This window comes from Mercenaria mercenaria, unplaced genomic scaffold (genome assembly GCF_021730395.1).
Source record: "Mercenaria mercenaria strain notata unplaced genomic scaffold, MADL_Memer_1 contig_671, whole genome shotgun sequence".
NCBI classification, from domain to species: domain Eukaryota; kingdom Metazoa; phylum Mollusca; class Bivalvia; order Venerida; family Veneridae; genus Mercenaria; species Mercenaria mercenaria.
The window spans coordinates 22,232-45,170 of record NW_026463561.1 but is presented as its reverse complement, the minus strand read 5'-3'; the positions used below and the strand labels follow the sequence as shown (position 1 = coordinate 45,170).

Here is a 22,939-nt window from a genome sequence, read left to right as displayed (position 1 = left end):
ACTAGATATAGATGGAGGTAATGATTTTTCCCATCCAACCCGTCAACATTGTCAATGATAGTAGCTGTGAAAGTCTTTTAGACGAGTCATCTTTTCGTGGAATAATTGTCCTTTCGTGAATCTTATCAGGAAAAACTAAACTATCGGCCAGATTTGATGAAACATCAATACAATCTTTAACTTCAAAAACGTGTTTGATATTAATAAATCTATATAAAATTGGTTCCTTTGAAGTGTGGGGTCGCAACTTGTTGTCATGTTGCGATCAGGCTGTTTTTGTATGTTACTGTACTTTAATTATAGAAGTCTTGTATTGGCTCCCTCTTGAAAACCGCTAGAAAGCTTAACAGCAAAAGGATCGAATCAAATACCTTGAAAATTATTTGCCATTTTAACTCCACTCTTCGGAGGATATGGGTGCTATTCAACTCGTCCCGGCGTCGGCGTCGGTTCGACGTGAGCTTTCTTGGTTAAAGTGTTTCGGCAACGTTAGTTTTACTTTTTTTACAATTGCTTATATTTTACTGTAACTTCAGCTTGATATTGTTCAGCATGAAAACAAAGTATGTGCAGGGGCTGGACCCATTATACCCATGGTCAAGGTCACAAAGGTGTCATACTTAGATTATTGTTAAGGTTAAAGTTTTTGTCGGCAACCTTTGTTTTTCTGTCTTATCTGTGTTACTATTGCTTATATCTTACTGTAACTTCAGATAAACATTGTCCATCATACAAACAAAGTCTGTGCAGGGGCTAGGTCCATTATCCCAAAGGTCAAGGCCACCAAGTTGTTATACTTTGAATTATTTTCATGTTAATGTTTCCAAAAGCTTCGTTTATAGACATATATTTGGTACTTAAAAAGATAAATCATTTCTTTATACTCATCATATGCATGTGTGGTTACAATCCCCATACCTCCAATAATTGTAAATGAAATAAAAAAACATGCAAATTCTCTAGTGTTCAAGTCAGTTTACACAAAATTCACGAATATAACATTTAAAACTATCGTTTCACCTGCATAACCATAGCAAAGCAATTGCTCCGTCCCTTCAGGTTTCTGAAAGCTTTGATTTATTATGCGGTTCATGATATATATGAACCGTGATTCGCTTTCCAAGAAAGAAGATATATTTTTTGTTTTGTTATTAGGCTTTGAAATGTAACATTTCAATTCAATTTCCACTTTGTAGTTTTAACTGCGAATTGAATTGCAAAATGAAGTTTTATTTCGCTATTCAAGAATCATATAATAAAATCTTGTAAAGAGATCCTTTGGAAGCATGTAATGCAACCAAGCAAATGAATAGCAGACTCTTATTGATTGAAATTGATGTTTAAACCGCAATCGCTTTCATAGAAAGATGTTATTATTTTGGGCCTTTTAGAATTAAACAATGAACATTTCAGTCTTATTCGCACATTGTATAATGTTTGTATTTTTGTTCAGTAGCTGTTTTTATTTGTATATCTAGAATACAAAATACTTTAATTATCACACAGGACAACAGCCATGCAGCATGAGCTTCGACAAAAGGCTTATTCAATATTGAAAACAGCAATTTAACACGAAACTCCCGTTTTACAACATTACCGATTGACTTGTTTTTTTATTATTCATTGTTACCAAAATTGAATGTTATATTCATATATTTTTTCAGAGCCAGAAGACGTAGAACTAAAAGAAGTAAAGATTGTAAAAATTACTGAACATAGCATTACAGTACAAATGGTTCCAAGTTTGGATAAAAAATGTACAAAGTACCGGATCTGGATTGCAAACGATATTAATAATTCAGTGAAAGAAATTTATAGAAATGAAACAGCAAACGTCACAAAAACCTTTCACAATTTAACTGGCGGCGTTCTCTATACTTTCTCAGTAATTGCCGTTGCTGGACAGTTCAACAGCACAAACGCTTTAGTGTTTCAGAATTACACAAGTAAGTCTTACTTCAGTTGTACTAGATATAGATGGAGATAATGATTTTTCCCATCCAACCCGTCAACATTGTCAATGATAGTAGCTGTGAAAGTCTTTTAGACGAGTCATCTTTTCGTGGAATAATTGTCCTTTCGTGAATCTTATCAGGAAAAACTAAACTATCGGCCAGATTTGATGAAACATCAATACAATCTTTAACTTCAAAAACGTGTTTGATATTAATAAATCTATATAAAATTGGTTCCTTTGAAGTGTGGGGTCGCAACTTGTTGTCATGTTGCGATCAGGCTGTTTTTGTATTTTAATTATAGAAGTCTTGTATTGGCTCCCTCTTGAAAACCGCTAGAAAGCTTAACAGCAAAAGGATCGAATCTAATACCTTGAAAATTATTTGCCATTTTAACTCCACTCTTCGGAGGATATGGGTGCTATTCAACTCGTCCCGGCGTCGGCGTCGGTTCGACGTGAGCTTTCTTGGTTAAAGTGTTTCGGCAACGTTAGTTTTACTTTTTTTACAATTGCTTATATTTTACTGTAACTTCAGCTTGATATTGTTCAGCATGAAAACAAAGTATGTGCAGGGGCTGGACCCATTATACCCATGGTCAAGGTCACAAAGGTGTTATACTTAGATTATTGTTAAGGTTAAAGTTTTTGTCGGCAACCTTTGTTTTTCTGTCTTATCTGTGTTACTATTGCTTATATCTTACTGTAACTTCAGATAAACATTGTCCATCATACAAACAAAGTCTGTGCAGGGGCTAGGTCCATTATCCCAAAGGTCAAGGCCACCAAGTTGTTATACTTTGAATTATTTTCATGTTAATGTTTCCAAAAGCTTCGTTTATAGACATATATTTGGTACTTAAAAATATAAATCATTTCTTTATACTCATCATATGCATGTGTGGTTACAATCCCCATAACTCCAATTGTATTTTGGCAATCTTCGCTTTCTGGATATAACTTTAGTACAATATAAGATAATGACTTGAAACTTTAAATTTATCTTTATTATCATCATCTGCGTGACTGTGTGCTAGCAGTCTCCATAACTCCTAAACCGGGAATGAACGTTGTTGCGTATTTTTGAAACGTGATGTTTTCTTACCGGTTTATTGACATTTCTCACAGTATTTATAACGTTATTCTTTTTTTCTAATTTTCATTATGTTTTGTTTTCATCGCATGCATGAAAAAGATTCAGAGCTTCATTTCCACCTAAATTTCCCTCAAGCTAGCCAGATATTCCCATCATTTTGAGCAATTGATTTTAGGTCACCTGAGCACGATTTGCTCTGATGAGACATTGTGATGACTTATCCTCCATCGTACGACCGTCGTCCGGTGCCTCTCGCACAAATTTACTTCAAACAATATCTCATCCGGAACCATTTAGTGCAATTGATAAAATTTGGCATGGATGTTTTTCGGATGGTCACATTTGTTCGAATGGTTGCAAAGAACGGCCACCAGTTCTAAAACACGAAAACCTTTTTAAGTTAAAAGATTACCGTTAATCTAACATTTGATCTATTGCCTCTCAACGAGGATAGGTTCATCTACTGGCCAGTTACTTGACGACTGTAGGCGAAAGCGGTCTGACTTGTAAAAAAACAACATGACATCAAGAGCTGAGTATTCATAACTATTCAAAGGACATCTCCTTATTGTCTTGTTCAATTATCTAAATCTTTTCACAGACATGTTTCATAGGTGACCTTCTAAGATTGTGTAAAGTATTTCTAATAGTCAAAAACCATGGCTTAGGGTGGGGGTCAATTTTCTCAGTACACTTAACAAATCTTATAAGTGAGCATAAATCATTTCATTTTATCTTTTTCATTTATGGGAATTTCTGCACAGAATTTTGTGTGTTGGCTATTGGCTACATTCCGAGTATCATTTCGTCATAATATCTATAAATCTATATTACAGTTCGTTTTTGTAAACATCGTGTTTGTAAACATTAAAGATTACGTTTTGTAACCTTAACTCCGCCTTCCATAGTTTAAAGTTTCTAGTATAAGAAAAACGTGAGCTCAAGCTAAAACAAAACATAATCGGAAAGTAGAAAGATCATTTTGTAAGTAGAGAAAGTTTAGTTTGAAAAAGTGTAAATACGCATGACCTAGTAAATGAACTGTACACGGCTCGGTGAACCATGCAACAACGAAATACACACATTACACGAAAAAAATCGTGCGCGAAATAATGTTTGTACTTCTATCGTGCACGGATTATCAATACGCATATCAAGAAAACACGGAATAGGACGTATATCAATCGAGCAACGTGGAATAGCCGTCAATTTATTGAACGCAGAGGTACGTCATAACTTTAATAAAGTCTCATTAATTGTTTGTATCAGACTAATCGAAAGTCACCTAAATTTAATTTTTATTGAAAACATCCATAAAAATAAAATAAATTTGCATCGATATGTATTGATTTATAACGTTGTGTTGTCCGTATCATTTACAGGTTGCGCGACGCTATACCACAAAATATTGAATATCTAAGCGCGAAAATTGTTCAGGAGTGGGCAAATCTTCTTCAAAATTAAATGGAACGGTACGTCACGTCCATACGACGTCCATGTGAGGCTCTTATCAACAGTAGCGGTGGACATACGCGATACTAAAGTAACGACAATTGTGAAATTGACCTATTCACTCAGTTATATTTTTCGTTCATGATGGTTAGAGTTTTGTTTTCTATCAAATAAAATCAACGGATAATCATAGCATGCATGCCATCTGTACTTGTTGAAAATTTCAGTATGATCTGGCCAATATTGACGGAGATATGACCCCATTTATACATGCACACTTTTAAGTTTCGTTAAGTGTATGTATGGCGTGGAAATCAATTTTAAAACTCTTCTTGTTAGAAATCGCTGGTCTTATTTAAATGCTCTTTCCGTATAATAATTATCTAGTACAAAGTTTATTGAAATAATTCTGATATGGCCTTATGAGCTCTATTTTCGATCGGGGCAGTTAAGGCCAGGTCAGGAGAAGCCTTAGTTGTAACTATACCAAAGGTTTCGTCAGGTTGTAAAGGGACACATAAGTGTGGTTCACTGTTTCATTTAGTAAATAAAAAAATGTCTGTTATTTATCTGTGCTTCTTACTTAGGGGGCTACCAGACCTAAAAAGGACACATTTATAACGTCATGGTGCATAGTTCTTAACCAGGCTTTATATAATATTTGTCCCTCACGTTTGTTAAAAAAGTTCTGGTAGCCATGTCGGACAAATAGTTTAATACAAGAAGATCTTTAAAGTTTCCACCATATCTGTAAAAGTGTATGGGCCATCTGGTCACCATGTTTTTCTTGGTAGAGGGTTGTATAAGGACAATTTGTGTGAAATTATTTCAAAATTGGACCAGTAGAAGATGTTTTGGTCTCTTTTTCAGCTCTTGCAACATCTATATCTACACAAGCGAAACTTTTTGAACAAATTTGGAATAAGAATACCCGAGGAACACACAAGCCAAGTTTTATTAACCTCCACAGAATGGTTTCCTTGACTATCACGATTTTCCTGTTCCATGCATAATAATTGTTCTTTGTATTCTTCTAAAACTTGATGACGCATGTATGGCATGCTGAAAGTTAAACAGTTTTAATCGGCAGAAATCTTTCCTCAAAGCTATTCACTGTTAGTGATATTGTAAATAATGCTTTTCAGGAATGATCTCTAACACATAACTATATTTATGTTCTCCATTTAGCCCTGTTTTGCAATTATACAAAATTATGCCCCCTTTTCGACTTTATATTCATTCAATTGACAAGGCTGTAGTATAGTCCAGCGTTGCTATTCTCTGACACGTCTTGTTATTGATGCATTCTTATTTGCTATTCCTAGAACCTCCAGACATAACAAGCGCATCAATATCTGAAAAACACAATTCATCCATGACTTTGTCAATGCAATACAACGGCAAAGGGCAGGATTTGGTGGACTATAGAATATACATTACTCCAAAAATAGTTAGACACGATAAAAATCAGCAAGAAAATGATCAAGAAGATAGTTGTTGTAGTATTAAATCGGATGACAGCAGGACAGTCTTGTGCACAGGCGATAGTACATACACTATTGCTTATCTGCAAGCTGGAACTTTGTACAATTTGAGTCTCTATTCCTGTATACATGGACTTCAAAGTGAAAATTCATATACGCTTCAGGAATATACAAGTAAGTGTTTCTGAATGCGCAAGTTCTTGTTCGTTTGGCTGATATTTTAGATTCGTTAAAACATGATTTTCTCTTCTGATATACAAACTTTTTCAAATATACTAAGATACAGTTAAGGCAATATTCTTCCGTAGGGAGTAAACAGTTGATTTAAATATCCGTGTAGGCATTAAATTAACACGACACTATTTATTTTCCTATTGAAAATACTTAAAATTATGCGTAATTATGCAACAGTTCATTTTTGTTTTTCAAAATTATTATGTCATAGCGATATACGTCATAACGATGCGCTGCAAAACTCAGGCAAATGTTTGGTAGAAGCATCAAGGATGTACATTGTACATAATGATTCTTGGTCGAAATGATATATTTCAAAAAGTGATACGCTTTCGAAAAAAAACAACATTGCTTGTCTTTTAGATCCGTAATATCATATCATAAGATCCCTTCGTACATGAATTCACTCATTGTTTGTGATATATTATTTCCTAATAAACGAAAATTGAAAGACATTATTACATGTGTTGTAAATTTTGAATTAATGTTTTGTTCCATTGTTTATAATGAGAATCCGTTTCTGGAATGTATAATACAAGTATTTAAAGACGATACCCGATATGACATGTGTTTTTATATTGCTCTAATAACAATGCATTTTTTTCAGATTGCACGTACATTGAATTTATATACTACAATATATTCTCTTGTCTATTGTTTTGTTAATGAGTGAACTTAGTCTTAACATTGTAATTTAATTGAAGCAATTACTGTTAAATAAAAAGAGGTCGTTAAAATTATTCGTCAGACTTTCTCGAAATTTAAGTGTGTGTTATATATATGTTTTCACTATTTGTCCTATTTGTCATATATGTGTGTATGTTTCTTATGCCATAATGGACTGCTATTCAAGGTCTAATGTCAACTTTATATGAAAATCACAAAAATTGGCATATTTGAAATTTATTTTTAGTCTTAGAAAATAGTTTGACATTAGACCTTGAATATCAAGTTTGCTCTACATTCCATTTTGATGAATTTCTTATTGCTGTCATTCCTTGACATAAATACATTTACTGACAATCAAAATGTTACTGTAATTAGGCAGTGAAAAAACTGGTGGACACAAACTTTACCCTATCCCCTTATATTTTCATTAGACAGTTTTACATCCCTTATCACAAACATAAGTGAACAAATATAGATAGGCACGGCTTTGATACTTAAGAAATAGGTTTTCATGGTTTTCATGGAGGATATGAAATATTGTTTCCAAAAATGTATAAATTTCTTTTGGCCTCATTTGTTGCAATAAAAGTCTGTGAGCTCTCGGACCATTACAGGAAATCGTTTCATCTGATTTTTAGTCGGCGAAAAGTTTTTATCTCTGTACTTGGATCACAAATCATTCAGAATTATCTGTGTATTATTTGAACACAAGCTGTTGAGGAACGATCTCTCCGCCATTTTCAAGTTTTAAATTTACACTGATAATTGTATGTATTTAAATACAGTCGAGTCCACTTAATACGAACTCGCTTGATACGAATTTTCGGATTAAACGAACAAAGTCCGAATTCTCCGGCCGATTCCTTCTATTTTCTTTGTAAAATTATTTCGGTAATAGCGAACTCGCTTGATACGAATAATCGGTAGATACGAACACATTTTGGAAGTCCCAATAAGCTTAAATATTATACTATTCTTATTAACATTTTTAAATATGTTGATATATATGCCTTTTTATGCACAGGACCAAATAATCCGTTTCGAGTGTCAGTTATCGACAATGGTGAAACCAGTTTAACGGCAGAGTGGTCAACCAATGAATCAGACACAACAGACATAATTGTACTTAGTATTTCTTCACCAAAATTTATACCAGTACATGTTGCCCGGAACGGATCCTCCGATGGAACCTATGTATTCCAAAATCTGACAGCAGGAACGAAGTACAATATATCTGTCTTTACCATTATCGACAAATTGTATAGCGAATATCCTTCAACAACGATCAGCTATACAAGTAAGTAATCACAGGCATTCTCAGATTATACAAGTATTATTCTTTCTTCAATATTCAGCTGATACTGCAATAGCATAACGATCCCATGTATCTTCATTTAACATGTGACACATTCATGTACATGTAGTTTTTATTGTAACATATTTTTAAGGACCCTCACGTTTTTACAGGGAGAGTTTCATGTTTGCCCTCTATCTATTTGTTGTCCGTTCGTATAATTTGATTATGCGGCAACTTAAAAGTATGTCAAATATTTAAATGAAATTCGGTATACTTATGAAAGTCCCGTCTTTCTGTTTAGTTGTTAAGATATGACAAGAAAATATGATAAGAAGATCCTCTTGTGACAACTTAAAAAGTGCATAAAATATTTTATGATATATGGTAAATACTAGGAGGCAATATTCTGTATGTTTGTCTGCCTATTTGTTCATTTTTATGTCCGTCAATCCGAAACAAAACTTAGATCCTACTTCAATTTTTTAAATAGCAAGTAATTTTGCCTATTTTCCACTCTGCACTAAAGTTTAACGCAGTAATAAAACTTATCAAACATAGTGATAGACTGTAATAAAGAAATTGCTGAGAACATCAGCTGTGATTTTAACTAAGTTCTCACTTTTTGCACTTAAATTTTCACGTTTCAAAATTTCATAACCTTTTTAAGGGGATTTAATGATACTTGACATAATGGTGTGTACAACAAAAGAACACTAGCTTTTTCTTATTAATTTTAGAATTATTTTTGTACAAACTGAATGTGTAAGCATATTTCTAAATTTAAGACAGCAACTGTAAACGTTTAAGCGAAATAAAACTCAACTTTCCATAATTGTAATTGATGGCAATGACGGGAAAAAGTAAAGTATGTAAATGATGGTTATGTAAAATTGGCAGTAAACAAATGTCTAATTATGACGTTTTATTTTACCTTGTCTAATTGCAATGAGTTCATTTATCAACTATAAATGCATACAAAATAAGTAGAATTAACTGTAAATCTTCTAAGAATAATAAAAAAACGTAAAGAGGACATTACTTCCCCTTGTTTCAATCTAATACGGCATTCGAAATAATCTGAATATGTTTTACAACCTCCGACACGAACTTTAAATTCTGAGTACATATCACATATAATCCGCAGTGTTTTTGCTAGAACACTAAGATTAAAACACTTAAACCAGAGGCCATTACTATACACGCTGTCAAAGTCAATAAAGGCACAATGTAACCTTCCATTTTCATTCAAAGTTTTTCTATCAATTGCAATTAATACAAATATTGCATCAATAGTCAAAAGACCTTATCGAAAGCCAAATTAGGCATAACTACAACGTTATTGCATTCACACAAATCTGATATCCTTTTATTCAGAGCAATCATGGTAAATATTTTTGAGAAGCAGCTTACTAGTGTAATGCCTCTATATTTCTTAACATCACTAAGGAAAAAAACATTTCTTTTACATTAGTTTGAAAAAGAGAATTCTTTGTTATGTAAATGTAAGTAAAAGTTGAAAAAACATTTTTAAAAAATAAAATAAATTTTATTTTCCAGTTAAAAGTATCATAATAAAAACTTAATAACAAAGGGTATCGAACTGAAACAAAGTTTTATGTACAAAAGAAGGGATTTATAAAACTATTTTTACTATAAAATACTTTTAAGAATTAAGAAATAATTTATATCAAAACCATGATTTGGCAATGTTTATACATGATGGGCGTTTATACGTCGGGCGCAGTCCCTTTAAAGCATTCGGCAAGTATTTTTATCTAAATGTATATATACATGTACACACTACTTATTTTTGAATGTATTTATAGTATATGTACATTTCAGTACATCCATAAATTATCAAATATTACTTAGTTTTCTGTTATGCTATTATTTAATGAATATCAGATAAATGTGATTTTTCCAGGAAAAAAAATGTTTGTCTAATACTTGCACTAGAAGTAATCAATTAATCCAGAATTCTAGAGATACAGATCGGTACCCCGAGATATTTCCTAAGTAATATTCAAAACTTGGACAGATACTTTTCTTTTCCAGGAATTTATTGTCTAAAACAAATATTGAAAATTATGCATATCTTCAGTCTCTTTAACTTTGTTAGTAAACACATTTCGCACAGGGAAATTTCACTTTCCAGTAATCTGTTATTTAAAAAATACTGAAAAATGCCAGTGTTTCCATTGTTCATTTTGTCTTTTTAATAGTAAGTTTCATTTTCCTGTAATCTCTTATTTAAACACTTTGGATTTTCTAGTAGTCCTTCGTTTAACTAAAAAGTTAAAATCTTACATGTTTTCATACCCGTGTCCTTTAATTCTGAATAATGTACACAGTTATAACAATGGAAGTTATTCAAATTCATGTAGTCAGTTGAAATAGATGAAGAAATGATACGTTTTGCATTTTTTTGTGAATATCAGAGGGAGTGTGTGTGTATATATATATATGTCTGGAACCAACTTAACATTTATATGAAATGCTCAATGGACTTTGTCAAATGCAAGGTAAAACAAATAGACAAAATAAGCGTCTTAGGCCCGTTAGAATCTCTTGTTTTTATTCTTCATGTGTTTAGAATTATCTTTAAATCACGTTCAGCAGAAATCTAGGCTAATAACATCTGGGAATTATATCATTTTATGTTGAATACCAGATAAAATTAGTTTTAACTGATGTGACCAAGCGCCAAAAGTTGGCTCGATCTACCTATTTTTCAAAGAACTAATTATAGATTCTAGAAAGACCCTTCTAAGCTATAAAAAGCAAATACATGTATCTTGGAATAAAAACAACATTTTTTATATTTTAAAACGAAAACTAAAAAGTGGTGAAAATATTGTGATTGATACATGTATTATGGCTTAGATATATGATCTGAAATTTTAGAATTAAAAATTTAACAATTGAATTGTATTGCAAAATGATTTTTGGACGGAGTGTCCGCCTCAATGTTAATACAGACTTTCAAAAATCAAGTAATTTCTTAATGCAAAATGCCTAATAAAATAGTGCGTAAAAGTAGTTCTACCTCCTTCACTTAACAATCGTTTTGCATAATTACACAACCATACTAAACCTAGCAGAGACATATCTAAAAAGTGTGTATCATATAAAACAATGCGTTTAATATCGACAATATTTATTAAAAAGCGCAATAATACGGCCTTGTGTGCTAAAATAAACTTGTGGGCTAAAAATAACCATTGCGGAAATTTGTTACGCTTCGAAACACCGAGTGTGTGTGTGTGTGTGTGTGTGTGTGTGTGTGTGTGTTCGGGTTTAACGTCTTTTCCAACAATTATTCAGTCATATAAACAACGGTATCTACTTGTAGCAGTGAGCACAATGCCCAACTTTATAGTGCTGCCTCACTGGAATATCACGCCGTAGACACGTGACATGAAACCCCACCCAGTCACATATACTGACACCGGGCTGACCAGTCCTAGCACTACCCTCTTAATGCTGAGCGCCAAACGAGGAAGCTACAAGTACCATTTTTTACGTCTTTGGTATGACGCGGCCGAGGATCGGACCCACGACCTCTCGCACTCGAAGCGGAGGCTCTACCACTAGGCTAATGAGGCGGTTCGAAACGCCGAAGAAAAGCACTTGGGGTTAAAATATTTAGTACAAAATGCTTTTGATTCACGACTTCCAAGCATGTATTAGCACAGTCACAATCATAACGTCTATTTCATTTTAAACAACTGATACTCACTACAACAGATGATTGCTAATGAGGTGGTTGGGATGTCAGCGCTATGGTCGGGGTCTGTCAAACATTTCCTTATTTAAAATACATACTTGTGCATGATTTGATAGAAAAGAATGATGTTGCATTAGATTAGCAACAACATCCAAAAATAATTACCGAAAGTCAAATATCAACATGTCACACTAAGGGGTCATTTGTAATAAACAGAACATACGTATATCTCAAAGGTGCGAATAATTTCAACGAAGAATTGAGTATATGGCCGCCAAATAATGCATGACAGTGTGTTTTGAAGGTATGCATGTCGTTCAGGACATTTCGAAATTACAATAAATTCAAATTATGACTCATTATACCAGATTTCATCAACAGCATGTCAGTACATTTTGGACTACTTTACATTTAACACTGAGTTATCACTTCCTGTTTGGTGTAATCAGTCAATTATGCTGATGGTTAGCTGTTGAAAAGTTTTTCCGTATCCACAGGACAATTTCAGTCGTCATTCAGAAAGCTGTATTTCAAGAACGACAATAAACGCTAAATCATCGTTGAATTTGTCATTAGAAGATGACTATTAGGAATATTTGTTAATGAAAAAAACATGCAAATTCGCTAGTGTTCCAGTCAGTTTACACAACATTTACAATTATAACATTTAAAGATATCGTTTCACCTGCATAACCATAGCAAAACAATTGCTCCGCCCCTTTAGGTTTCTGAAAGCTATGATTTATTTTGCGGTTCACGATATATATGAACCGCGATTCGCTTTCCAAGAAAGGAGATAGATTTTTCGTTTCGTTATTAGGCTTTGAATTGTAACATTTCAATCTAATTTGCACTTTGTAGTTTTAACTCCAAATTGAATTGCAAAATGAAGTTTTATATCGCTATTCAGGATTCATATAATAAAATCTTGAGAGGTCTTAAGAGATCCTTTGGAAGCATATAATGCAACCAAGCAAAGGAATAGCAGACTCTTATTGATGAGTTTGATGTTTAAACCGCAATCGCTTTCAGAGAAAGATGTTATTATTTGGGGACTTTTAGAATTAAACAATGAACATTTTAGTCTTATTCGCACATTGTAATATGTTTGTATTTTTGTTCAGTAGCTGTTTTCTTGTATATCTAGAACACAAAATACTTTAATTATCACACAGGACAACAGCCATGCAGCATGAGCTGCGACAAATGGCTAATTCAATATTGAAAACAGCAATTTAACACGAAACTCCCGTTTTACAACATTACCGATTGACTTGTTTCTTTATTATTCATTGTTACTAAAATCGAATGTTATATTAATATATTTTTCAGAGCCAGAAGACGTAGAACTAAAAGAAGTAAAGATTGTGAAAATTACTGAACATAGCATTACAGTACAAATGGTTCCAAATTCGAATAAAAATTGTACTAAGTACCTGATCTGGATTGCAAACGATATTAATAATTCAGTGAAAGAAATTTATAGAAATGAAACAGCACTCGTCAAAAAAACATTTCAAAATTTAACTGGCGGCGTTCTGTATAATTTCTCAGTAATTGCCGTTGTTGGACAGTTCAACAGCACAAACGCTTTAGTGTTTACGAGTTACACAAGTAAGTATTACTTCAGTTGTACTAGATATATTTTTTCTTTTCTCATTTAGAGATTCTGTGTAAAACATATATCTTCAGTGCAAGATTACTAAGGATGGTACTTTACATCAAACTTCGTTTGCCTTGTTGTATCCTAATTAGGCATTTCCTATCTCCAAGTATGATAGAGATAACGATTTGTTCCCATCCAACCCGTCAATATTGTCAATGATAGCAGCTGTGAAAGTCTTTCAGACGAGTCATCTTTTCGTGGAATGCTTGTCCTTTGGTGACTTTTTTGTAGAAAAAACTAAACAAGCGAGATTTGATGACACAGCAATACTGTCTTTAACTTCAAAAACTTATTTGATATTAATGAATCTACATAAAAATGGCACCTTTGAAGTGTGGGTCGCAACTTGTTGTCATGTTGCGATCAGGCTATTTTTGTAATGTTACTGTACTTTAATTATGGAAGTCCTGTGAAGTTTCCACTTTTCTCTATTGTATTGGCTACCTCTTTAAAACCGCCAGGAAGCTGAACACCAACAGGATCGAATCTAATACATTGAAAAGTCTTTGCCATTTTAACTCCACTCTTCGGAGGATAGGGGTGCTATTCTACTCGTCCAGGCGTCGGCGTCGGGTCGACGTAAGCTTTCTTGGCTAAAGTTTTTCGGCAACGTTTGTTTTCTTTTTTTACAATTGCTTATATCTTACTGTAACTTCAAATTAATATTGTTCAGCATGCAAACAAAGCATATGCAGGGGCTGGGCCCATTATACCCATGGTCAAGGTCACCAAGGTGTTACACGTTTAAGGTTAAAGGTTTTTTCTGCAACCTTTGTTTTTATTTCATATCTTTGTTACTATTTGCTTTTATCTTACTATAACTTCAGATAAACATTGTCCAGCATACAAACATGCAGGGGCACATTAATCCAAAGGTCAAGGCCACCAAATTGTTATACTTTGAATTATTTTCATGTTAATATTTTCGAAATCTTCGTTTATAGACATATATTTGGCACTTAAAAAGATAAATCATTTCTTTATAATCATCATCTGCATGTGTGGTTGCAATCCCCATAACTCTAATTGTATTTTGGCAGTGTTCGCTTTCTGGATATATTTTTGTACAATATAAGATAATAAGATATATAAGATAATGACTTAAAACTTTAAATGTATCCTTATTATCATCATCTGCATGACTGCACGGTAACAATCTCCATAACTTGTAAACCGGGACTCAACGTTGTTGCCTATTTTTGAAACGTGATGATTTCTTACCGTTTTATGGACATTTCTCACAGTAATATAAAGAAAGTCATTCTATTTTTCTAATTTTCATTATTTTTTGTTTACATCGCATGCATGAAAAAGATTCAGAGCTTCATTTCCACCTTAATCACCCTCGAGCTATTCCCGTCATCACCTGCATTGAGATTTTTTATAACTAATTAACAAATCCATGTAGATGATACGGTATTTTGAGACATTGATTTTAGGTCACCAGAGCACGATGTGCTCGGATGAAACATTGTAATGACTTATCGTCCATCATATGACCGTCGTCCGGTGCTCCTCCCCACACTTTAGTTCAAACGATATCTCCCCAGATTCATTTGGTGCACTTGATAAAATTTGGCATGGATGTTTCTTGGATGGTCACATTTGTTGGAACGGTGGCACAGAACTATTTCAGGTTACAAGATTATCGTAAGTCTAACATTTGATCTTTTGCTCTTCAAAGAGGATAGGTTCATCTACTGGTCACAGTTACTCGACGACTGTAGGCGAAAGCGGTCCGTTTTGTAAAAAAAAGACAACACGAGCTCAAGAGCTGAGAATACATAACTATTCAAACGACATCTCCTTATTGTCCTCTTCAATTATCTAAATCTTTTCATAGACATGTTTCATAGGTGACCTTCTTTTAAGATTGTTTAAAGTATCTATAATATTCAGAAAGCACGGCTTAGGGTGGGAGTCAATTTTCTCAATATGTGTGGCGTGGAAATCAATTTTAAAATTCTTCTTGTTAGAAATCGCTGGTCTGATTTAAATCCTCTTTTCTGATAATGATTATCTAGTAAAAAATTTATTGAATTAATTCTGATATGGCCTGATGAGTGCAATTTTCGATCGGGGCAGACCAGGTCAGGTCAGGAGAAGCCTTAGTTGTAATTATACCAAAGGTTTTGTCAGTTTGTAAAGAGACACATGAGTGTGGTTTACTGTTTCATTTAGCAAATAAAAAATGTCTATTATTTAAACTTTTACTATATAATCTGAAAATTGTTATAGTGATTCTTACTTAGTGGGCTACCAGGTCTAAAAGAAGTAACTTTTTCACTTTAATAACTTCATGGTGCATGGTTCTTAACCAGACTTTTTATAATAGTTTTGTCCCTCAGGTTTGTTAAAATAGTTCTGGTGGTCATGTTGGACAAACAGATTCATACAAGAAGATCTTAAAATTTCCACCATATATGTAAAAGTGAACATGCCATCTGGTCACCATGTGTTTTGTTTCTTAGAAGAGGGTCACATAAGGACAATATGTGTGAAATGTTTTCAAAATTGGACCAGCAGATGATGCTTTTGTCTCTTTTTCAGCTCTTGTGGTCCCTATATCCACACAAGCGGATTTGTTTGAATAAATTGGAATAAGAATGCCCGAGGAACACCCAAGACAAGTTTTATTAACTTCCACAGAATGATTTTCGTGACTATCATATTTTCCTTTTCCATGCATATTTATTGTATTTTGTATTCTTCTAAAACTCGATGACGCATATAGTAGTCGCAACTTGACCGCGATGGTTGACCTTAGGCTGGTTATTCATATCGATTATTTCATTATAGAAATCAAGGGTGCTTTGGGTAGCCGTGTATATTTATTAGGAATTAGTTTGTATACATTGCAGTATCAAAGTATATATACTTACATTTGATCAATTAAAACGTTCAAATACACTAATTTATATTTACATGAATTCATATTTCCTTTTCTCGTGCAGCTCGTGTTTTACCTACACTCCTTTTCAATAATAGGTTGTGCCTCATTATGTATTATAATACAAAGGTCAACCATCGGGGTCAAGTTGCGTCCACTATATATGGCATGCTAAAAGTTAACAGTTTCAATCGGCAGAAATCTTTGAGAATCTCCTCAAAGCTATTCACTGTTAATGATATTGTAAATAATACTTTAAAGGAATAATTCTAACATATTTATGTTCTCCTTGCAGCATCTATTTCTTGCCATATTGCATAGATTACTACTCATACTGTTTCAATCAGAAGAAATTCTATTTGAAAATTAGAATTTGCATGTATTTAACAGGGATAACGCCACCAACTCGAAACACTTTTCATTGTTTAAGTATTGTATTTTACCTGTTGTTATAATATGAATGACAGAGAGAAATAATTGCATTTACCCTCCTTAACCATGACCTTTAAGATTATATGTTCAATTGAATGGTAACACACATCAGGATCAGTATACAAAGTTTTAGTTTTACTTCTGTCAGTTTAAATTGGATTTAGGGTTGAAAATAAAATTGAGAAAATGTTGCAATATTTAAATACATTTTAAAAAACTCGGACCTTATCCTCGAATATATATGTAGACACATACTGAGAAATGCGACCTGTTATGTTGGCATATATGTTATGACTAAGACAAGAATGCTCTACATTTTATTTGTTACTTTTATAAGATCCTTTTGATCCCGTTTTGAGCCTTGGTAGAAAATCATTGCGTTGTGACATAGTTCTATCAATATTCATCCAAACTTGATGTAACAAAAAAGTAGCCTAAATTTTTTTTAACCCTAAATCACCTAGATTTTGCAGATATAGTTTAGACGTCGTGTTTATTGATAAAAAAATATTTAATAAAAAAATCAGAACATAGATAACAAAGCTAAGGCTATCTAAGAACTTTACACCTTGACTTGGAAGACGCCGACAGTCCAGATGAATACACTGCATTTTATGTTGCAACATTTTCATTTATACGTTTATACATTTATTTCGTGTGTAAATAGTATCGGCATAAGAAAAACAAAGTTCTTATTTTGATAAAGCCGTTGATACCCGTCGTAAAAATTAGGATGTATCGTAGTACAGCACACCTTAATGGTTTGTTTAATAGTTATTGGCTAAAATTAATTAAGACATGACCGTGCAATTTGACGCCTTCTTTGAAAATAGGATGACTGAACCTGTCCAAGGTACTTTCTGTTAATAGTACCAGGTCTAGTTTTAAACAAAATAAGGATATATAACCCGGGCAGAAAAGTGTCCATAAGCAGACTCACATACCACCAGAAGGCACTTTTAGTGTACAGTATATGTTTTTTTACTATTTCATTTATTTAAAGAATAGGTAGAGCTGTTGGACTCGTCTATGCAGCGGCGTCCGCGTCCCGATTTGTTTTTCGTGTTTAAGCTGGTATCTCAGTAGTTTTTGTATGTAAGCTGGTATCTCTGTAACCACGTGTGGGGAGGGATGGAAACTTCATAAACTGACATAAATTTCCCAGGTTCATAGCTGTTTTTGCTTTTTTTACAAAACTGTGTCCCTTTTTGAATTTTTAGTAACAGTTTTATATTATGTAACCTGGTATCTCAGTACCCACTAATGTGAATGGATTGAAACTTCACACTTATTCACAGTGATGATCTGACATGCAGGGCACAGATTCTATTACTCTAATTAGCATTTTTACAAAAGTTACCCCTTTATCGACTTAGTAGTTGTTGGTTAATGTTTTGTATGTAAGCTAGTATCTTAGTAACCACTTGTGGGAATGGATTTAAATTTCACACACTTATTCACTGTGATAAACTAACTTACAATGCACAGTCTTCTTTAACTCTATTTTGCTCTTTACAAAATTGTGCCCCTTTTTTACTTAGCAGTAATTGATTAAGTTTTTGTATGTAATCTTGTATCTCAGTACCCACTAATGGGAATTGATTGAAACCTCACGCAATTTTTCATTGTCATGACCTGATATATATTGTACAGGTTCTATTACCCTGTTTTGATTTTTTACAAAATTATGCCGCCTTTTCGACTTCAATTGACAAGGCTGTTGAAGAGTCGAGCGTTCCTATTCTCCGACAGGTCTTGTTATTGATGCATTCTTATTTGCAATACCTAGAACCTCCAAGCCTAACAAGCGCATCAGTATCTGAAAAACACAGTTCATCCATGACTTTGTCAATGCAATACAGCGGCAAAGGGCAGGATTTGGTAAACTATAGAATATACATTACTCCAAAAATAGTTGAACAAGAGAAAAATCAGCATGAAAATGGTCAAAGACATAGTTGTTGTAATATTCAATCGGATGACAGCAGGACGGTCTTGTGCACAGGCGATGGTACATACACTATTGCTAATCTGCAAGCTGGGACTTCGTACAATTTGAGTCTTTATTCCTGTATAGATGGACTTCAAAGTGAAAATCCATATACGCTGCAGGAATATACAAGTAAGTGTTTCTGAATACGCAAATTCTTTCTCTGAAACATGATTTTCTCTTCTGATATACAAACTTTCAAATATACTAAGAAACAGTTAAGGCAATAACCTTCCGTAGGGGTAAACAGTTGATCTAATTATCCATGTAGGAATTTGAATCAACACGACACGATTTATTTTCCAATTAGAAATACTTAAAATTATGAGTTATTATGCAACAGTTCATTTTTGTTTTTCAAAATTATTATGACACAGCGATAAATGAAAAAAAAACTACAAAACATGGCCAAATATTTGGTGGATGCGTCAAGGATGTACATTATAATCCTTGATCGAAATGTTATATGTAAAAAAGTGAGATACTCTTGAAAGAAACAAAAAGTTTGTCTTTTAGATCAATATCATATTATCTATACATCTATTAGCATTCTACATTATATATATATGAACCCGTTCGCATCTGAACTCATTTACTGTTTGGAATATATTATTTCCTGATAAACGACAACTGAAATAAATAAATGTGTTGCATTTATTTTATTTAATTTTCTAAGTTGTTTATAAGAAGAATCCATTTCGGGAATGCATAATACAAGTATTTACAGACGATACTCAATATGTGTTGTTTATAAGAAGAATCCATTTCGGGAATGTTTAATACAAGTATTTACAGACGATACTCAATATGTATTTTCACATCGACTCTGATAACTATGTTTGAAACATTGGGTCAGTACATTGTATTCCTTTATCTCACGACTAATGCAGAGGGATATAGTTTTGGCGAAGGCCGTCCGTCCGTCTGTCCTTCCGTTCGTCTTTCCGTTCCACCTTTCGGAGCCATATCTAGAAAGTGGTTGTTGGTATTAAAATAAAACATCAAATTCATATTGAACACTATAACGTTAAGCAGCCCGTGCAGTTTCAGTCAGATTGCCCGAGAAACACCAGAGTTATGTTCCTTAGAAATTTCTAGTGTTAACTATATATGATACTATAAATGTGGCAATTTCTGCTTCATAAGTTGTGATATATTTGACCTAGAACTATGAAATTTAAATTTAGATCACCATAATGTGGTTATGCACACACAATTTCGTCCGGCTTTCTTTAGTTACTTCAGATTTAATTGTTTAAAAATCCACATAATTTGTACATAACAAACTTACCATTTGGTAGAATTTCAATATACTTCTTTCTTTCTTTTCCTTGAATATTTATTATAATTCATTCCCGATTTTAGATTTTTTTCAAACCTTCAATGAACGTTTATCAACATGCAAAGTTGTACCGTTCCCCTACCTCGATCCTCCACCCAGTCATGGCCACCATCCCGATCATGCATCCCTCCACCACCCCCTACATATTTTCTTAATTTTAATTTTTAATTTTCCGTCAATATTTATAATCAAATGTTCTTTTTAGTTCAAATGTACATGTTAAACAGCAACACTTGCCAAACTGCTTGAAGACAATATTTCGTCCTAGTTACACTTCAAGATCACATTTTAAATAACTCCATTTAATTCTAAAAGCTAAGCTTATTAGAAGTAAGCATATTCCATTCAAAATAATTTCTTTGTCACGATCAACGTAACATACATTTATTATGTACATTTTAAATATTTTTAACTTTTTGCCGGATATATTTTTTGCCATTCCTCCTCACCACAAACCCTGCCGGCGAGGCCCGAGATACCAATTCATCGAATTTGCTTATTTCGCGTTGCACGTGCATTAAATGTATATACCACAATACTATTCTCTTGTCTATTGCTTTCTAAATGAGTGAACTTAGTCTGTAATAGTGTGTTATAGTAAGAAATGGCGCTATATAAGTCTGGTATAATAATAATAATAATAATAATGATAATATAGTTAATGTTAAAGTCGTTAAAATCATTTGTCAAACCTCCTCCAAATTTAAGTGTGTGTATATACATGTATATGTTTTCACTGTTTGTCATATATTTACGAAATGAATTGGACTTGCAGATATTGTCAGGACTTTTATGCCCATTTTTATTTATTGAGGAACGTCCCTTGTTGACCTTACAGTACTAAATCTTCATTTCCATCGTGTGTACTCAGCATAAATTGAACATAAGCAAATTTTGTGGACTTTTATGTCTGATTTAAATTTTACCCGAGTTATGCACGCTTTTTTTTCTTCTGTTTTGTTTTGTTTTCTGAGAGTATTAAAACTGCATTTTTACATTTTGTGCCAACTTCTTATACAGTTTCAATTCAGCTGATGTTTAGTTTTAATTACATTATCCGCATAAAATGGAAATGCGTAAGTTTAATGAACATTCATGAATATTTTCATGTCCGATAGCTAATTTTGAGTAGTTTCGCTTATTTGGACTTTACAATATTACACATATATTATATCTAGAACTTAAATCCTTATACAAATTCCATGTAATTCAAATAATTTCGTATAGTGCATCATCAACATTGAATAGCATCAATACTTTTATCCAATATCACAGTTTGGGATATGTTATTTCGAATCTAACATGATACCAATGTTAACTTTCTAGGTATTGGATTGCTCTCATTATACTTGACATTTTATAATATGTTGATACATATGCCTTTTTATACACAGGACCAAATAATCCGTTTCGAGTGTCAGTTATCGACCATGGTGAAACATATTTAACGGTACAGTGGTCAACCAATGAATCACACACAACAGACATAATTGTACTGAGTATTTCTCAACCCAAATTTATACCAGTACCTGTAGCCCGGAAAGGATTCTCCAATGGAACCTATGTATTCCAAAATCTGACAGCAGGGACAAAGTACAATATATCTGTCTTTACCATTATCGACACATTGTATAGCGAATATCCTTCAACAACGATCAGCTATACAAGTAAGTAATCACAGGCATTCTCAGATTATACAAGTATTATTCTTTCTTCAATATTCAGCAAGTAGTGCAATGACATAACGATCCCATGTCGCTTCATTTAACATGTGACACACAGTTTTTATTCCAATATATTTTTAAGTGCCCTCACGTTTCTTACAGGGAGGGTTTCAGGTTTGCCCTCTATCCATTTGCTGTATGTTCGTATAATTTGATTATGCGGCAACTTAAATATATGTAAAATATTTAAATAAAATTTGGTATAATTATGAAAGTCCCGTCCTTACATTTAGTACTTAAAATATGACAAGTAAATATGATAAGATGATCCTCTTGTGACAACTTAAAAAGTATGTAAAATATTTTATGATATATGGGCAAAACTGCGAGGCAATATGTTTGTCTGCCTGTTCGTTCATCTGTCTGCTTTCTTTTCATTTAACAGAATAGCTTTTAGCTTCTGAAGGGACTTTCATTTTAAATGATACAATAATAAATTGCAATGAGAGAAAGTGCTAAGAACAAGAATCAGATGTTTGTCTTAAAACAACTTAAGAATTATCTTTCTTTCTGTAATTGTAAATTATTTGTTTTTTCTATTTTGCCAGTTGTATGTCCATTTCTCCGTTTGTCTGTCATCAAAGATGATTCCTGTTGTGCTAGCAATATATTCTTAAAACCTAGCAAATAGCTTTTATTTCGTTGCAGTGTTTTAAAGTTTTAAATTACAAGACATTTTTCTTTCAGGCCCGCACGCGTAGCTCAGTAGGTAGAGCGTTGGTTTACGGATCGTGGGGTCGTGAGTTCGATCCTCGGGCAGGGCGTATGTTCTACGTGACTATTTGATAAATGACATTGTGTCTGAAATCATTAGTCCTCCACCTCTGACCAATGTTGGTTCGAGCCTCACTCCGGTCATTGAGTTCTTTACGTGACTGGCTTATGGAAGGCCGGTCGGTCTCCTCTCTTGCCCGCCCGTGATTCAGTAAAGCATGGAGGAGCATCTTTGATCTTCCTCTGCCATCAAAGTCGTCATATGAGC

At 33.3% G+C, this 22,939-nt stretch overlaps 1 protein-coding gene across 1 annotated transcript in view; it reads left to right on the top strand.

The window, feature by feature from the left end:
• Window positions 1–21,900, top strand: part of LOC128554708 (receptor-type tyrosine-protein phosphatase eta-like) — a gene marked incomplete at both ends in the record, with an annotated part of 44,451 nt that extends 22,551 nt beyond the window's left edge. The window contains 3 exons of the mRNA XM_053536017.1: window positions 1,665–1,946; window positions 7,914–8,186; window positions 21,628–21,900. Coding sequence (XP_053391992.1) covers window positions 1,665–1,946; window positions 7,914–8,186; window positions 21,628–21,900 — 828 coding nt within the window. The remainder of the gene's footprint in view (window positions 1–1,664; window positions 1,947–7,913; window positions 8,187–21,627) is intronic.
• Window positions 21,901–22,939: the final 1,039 nt, after the last annotated feature.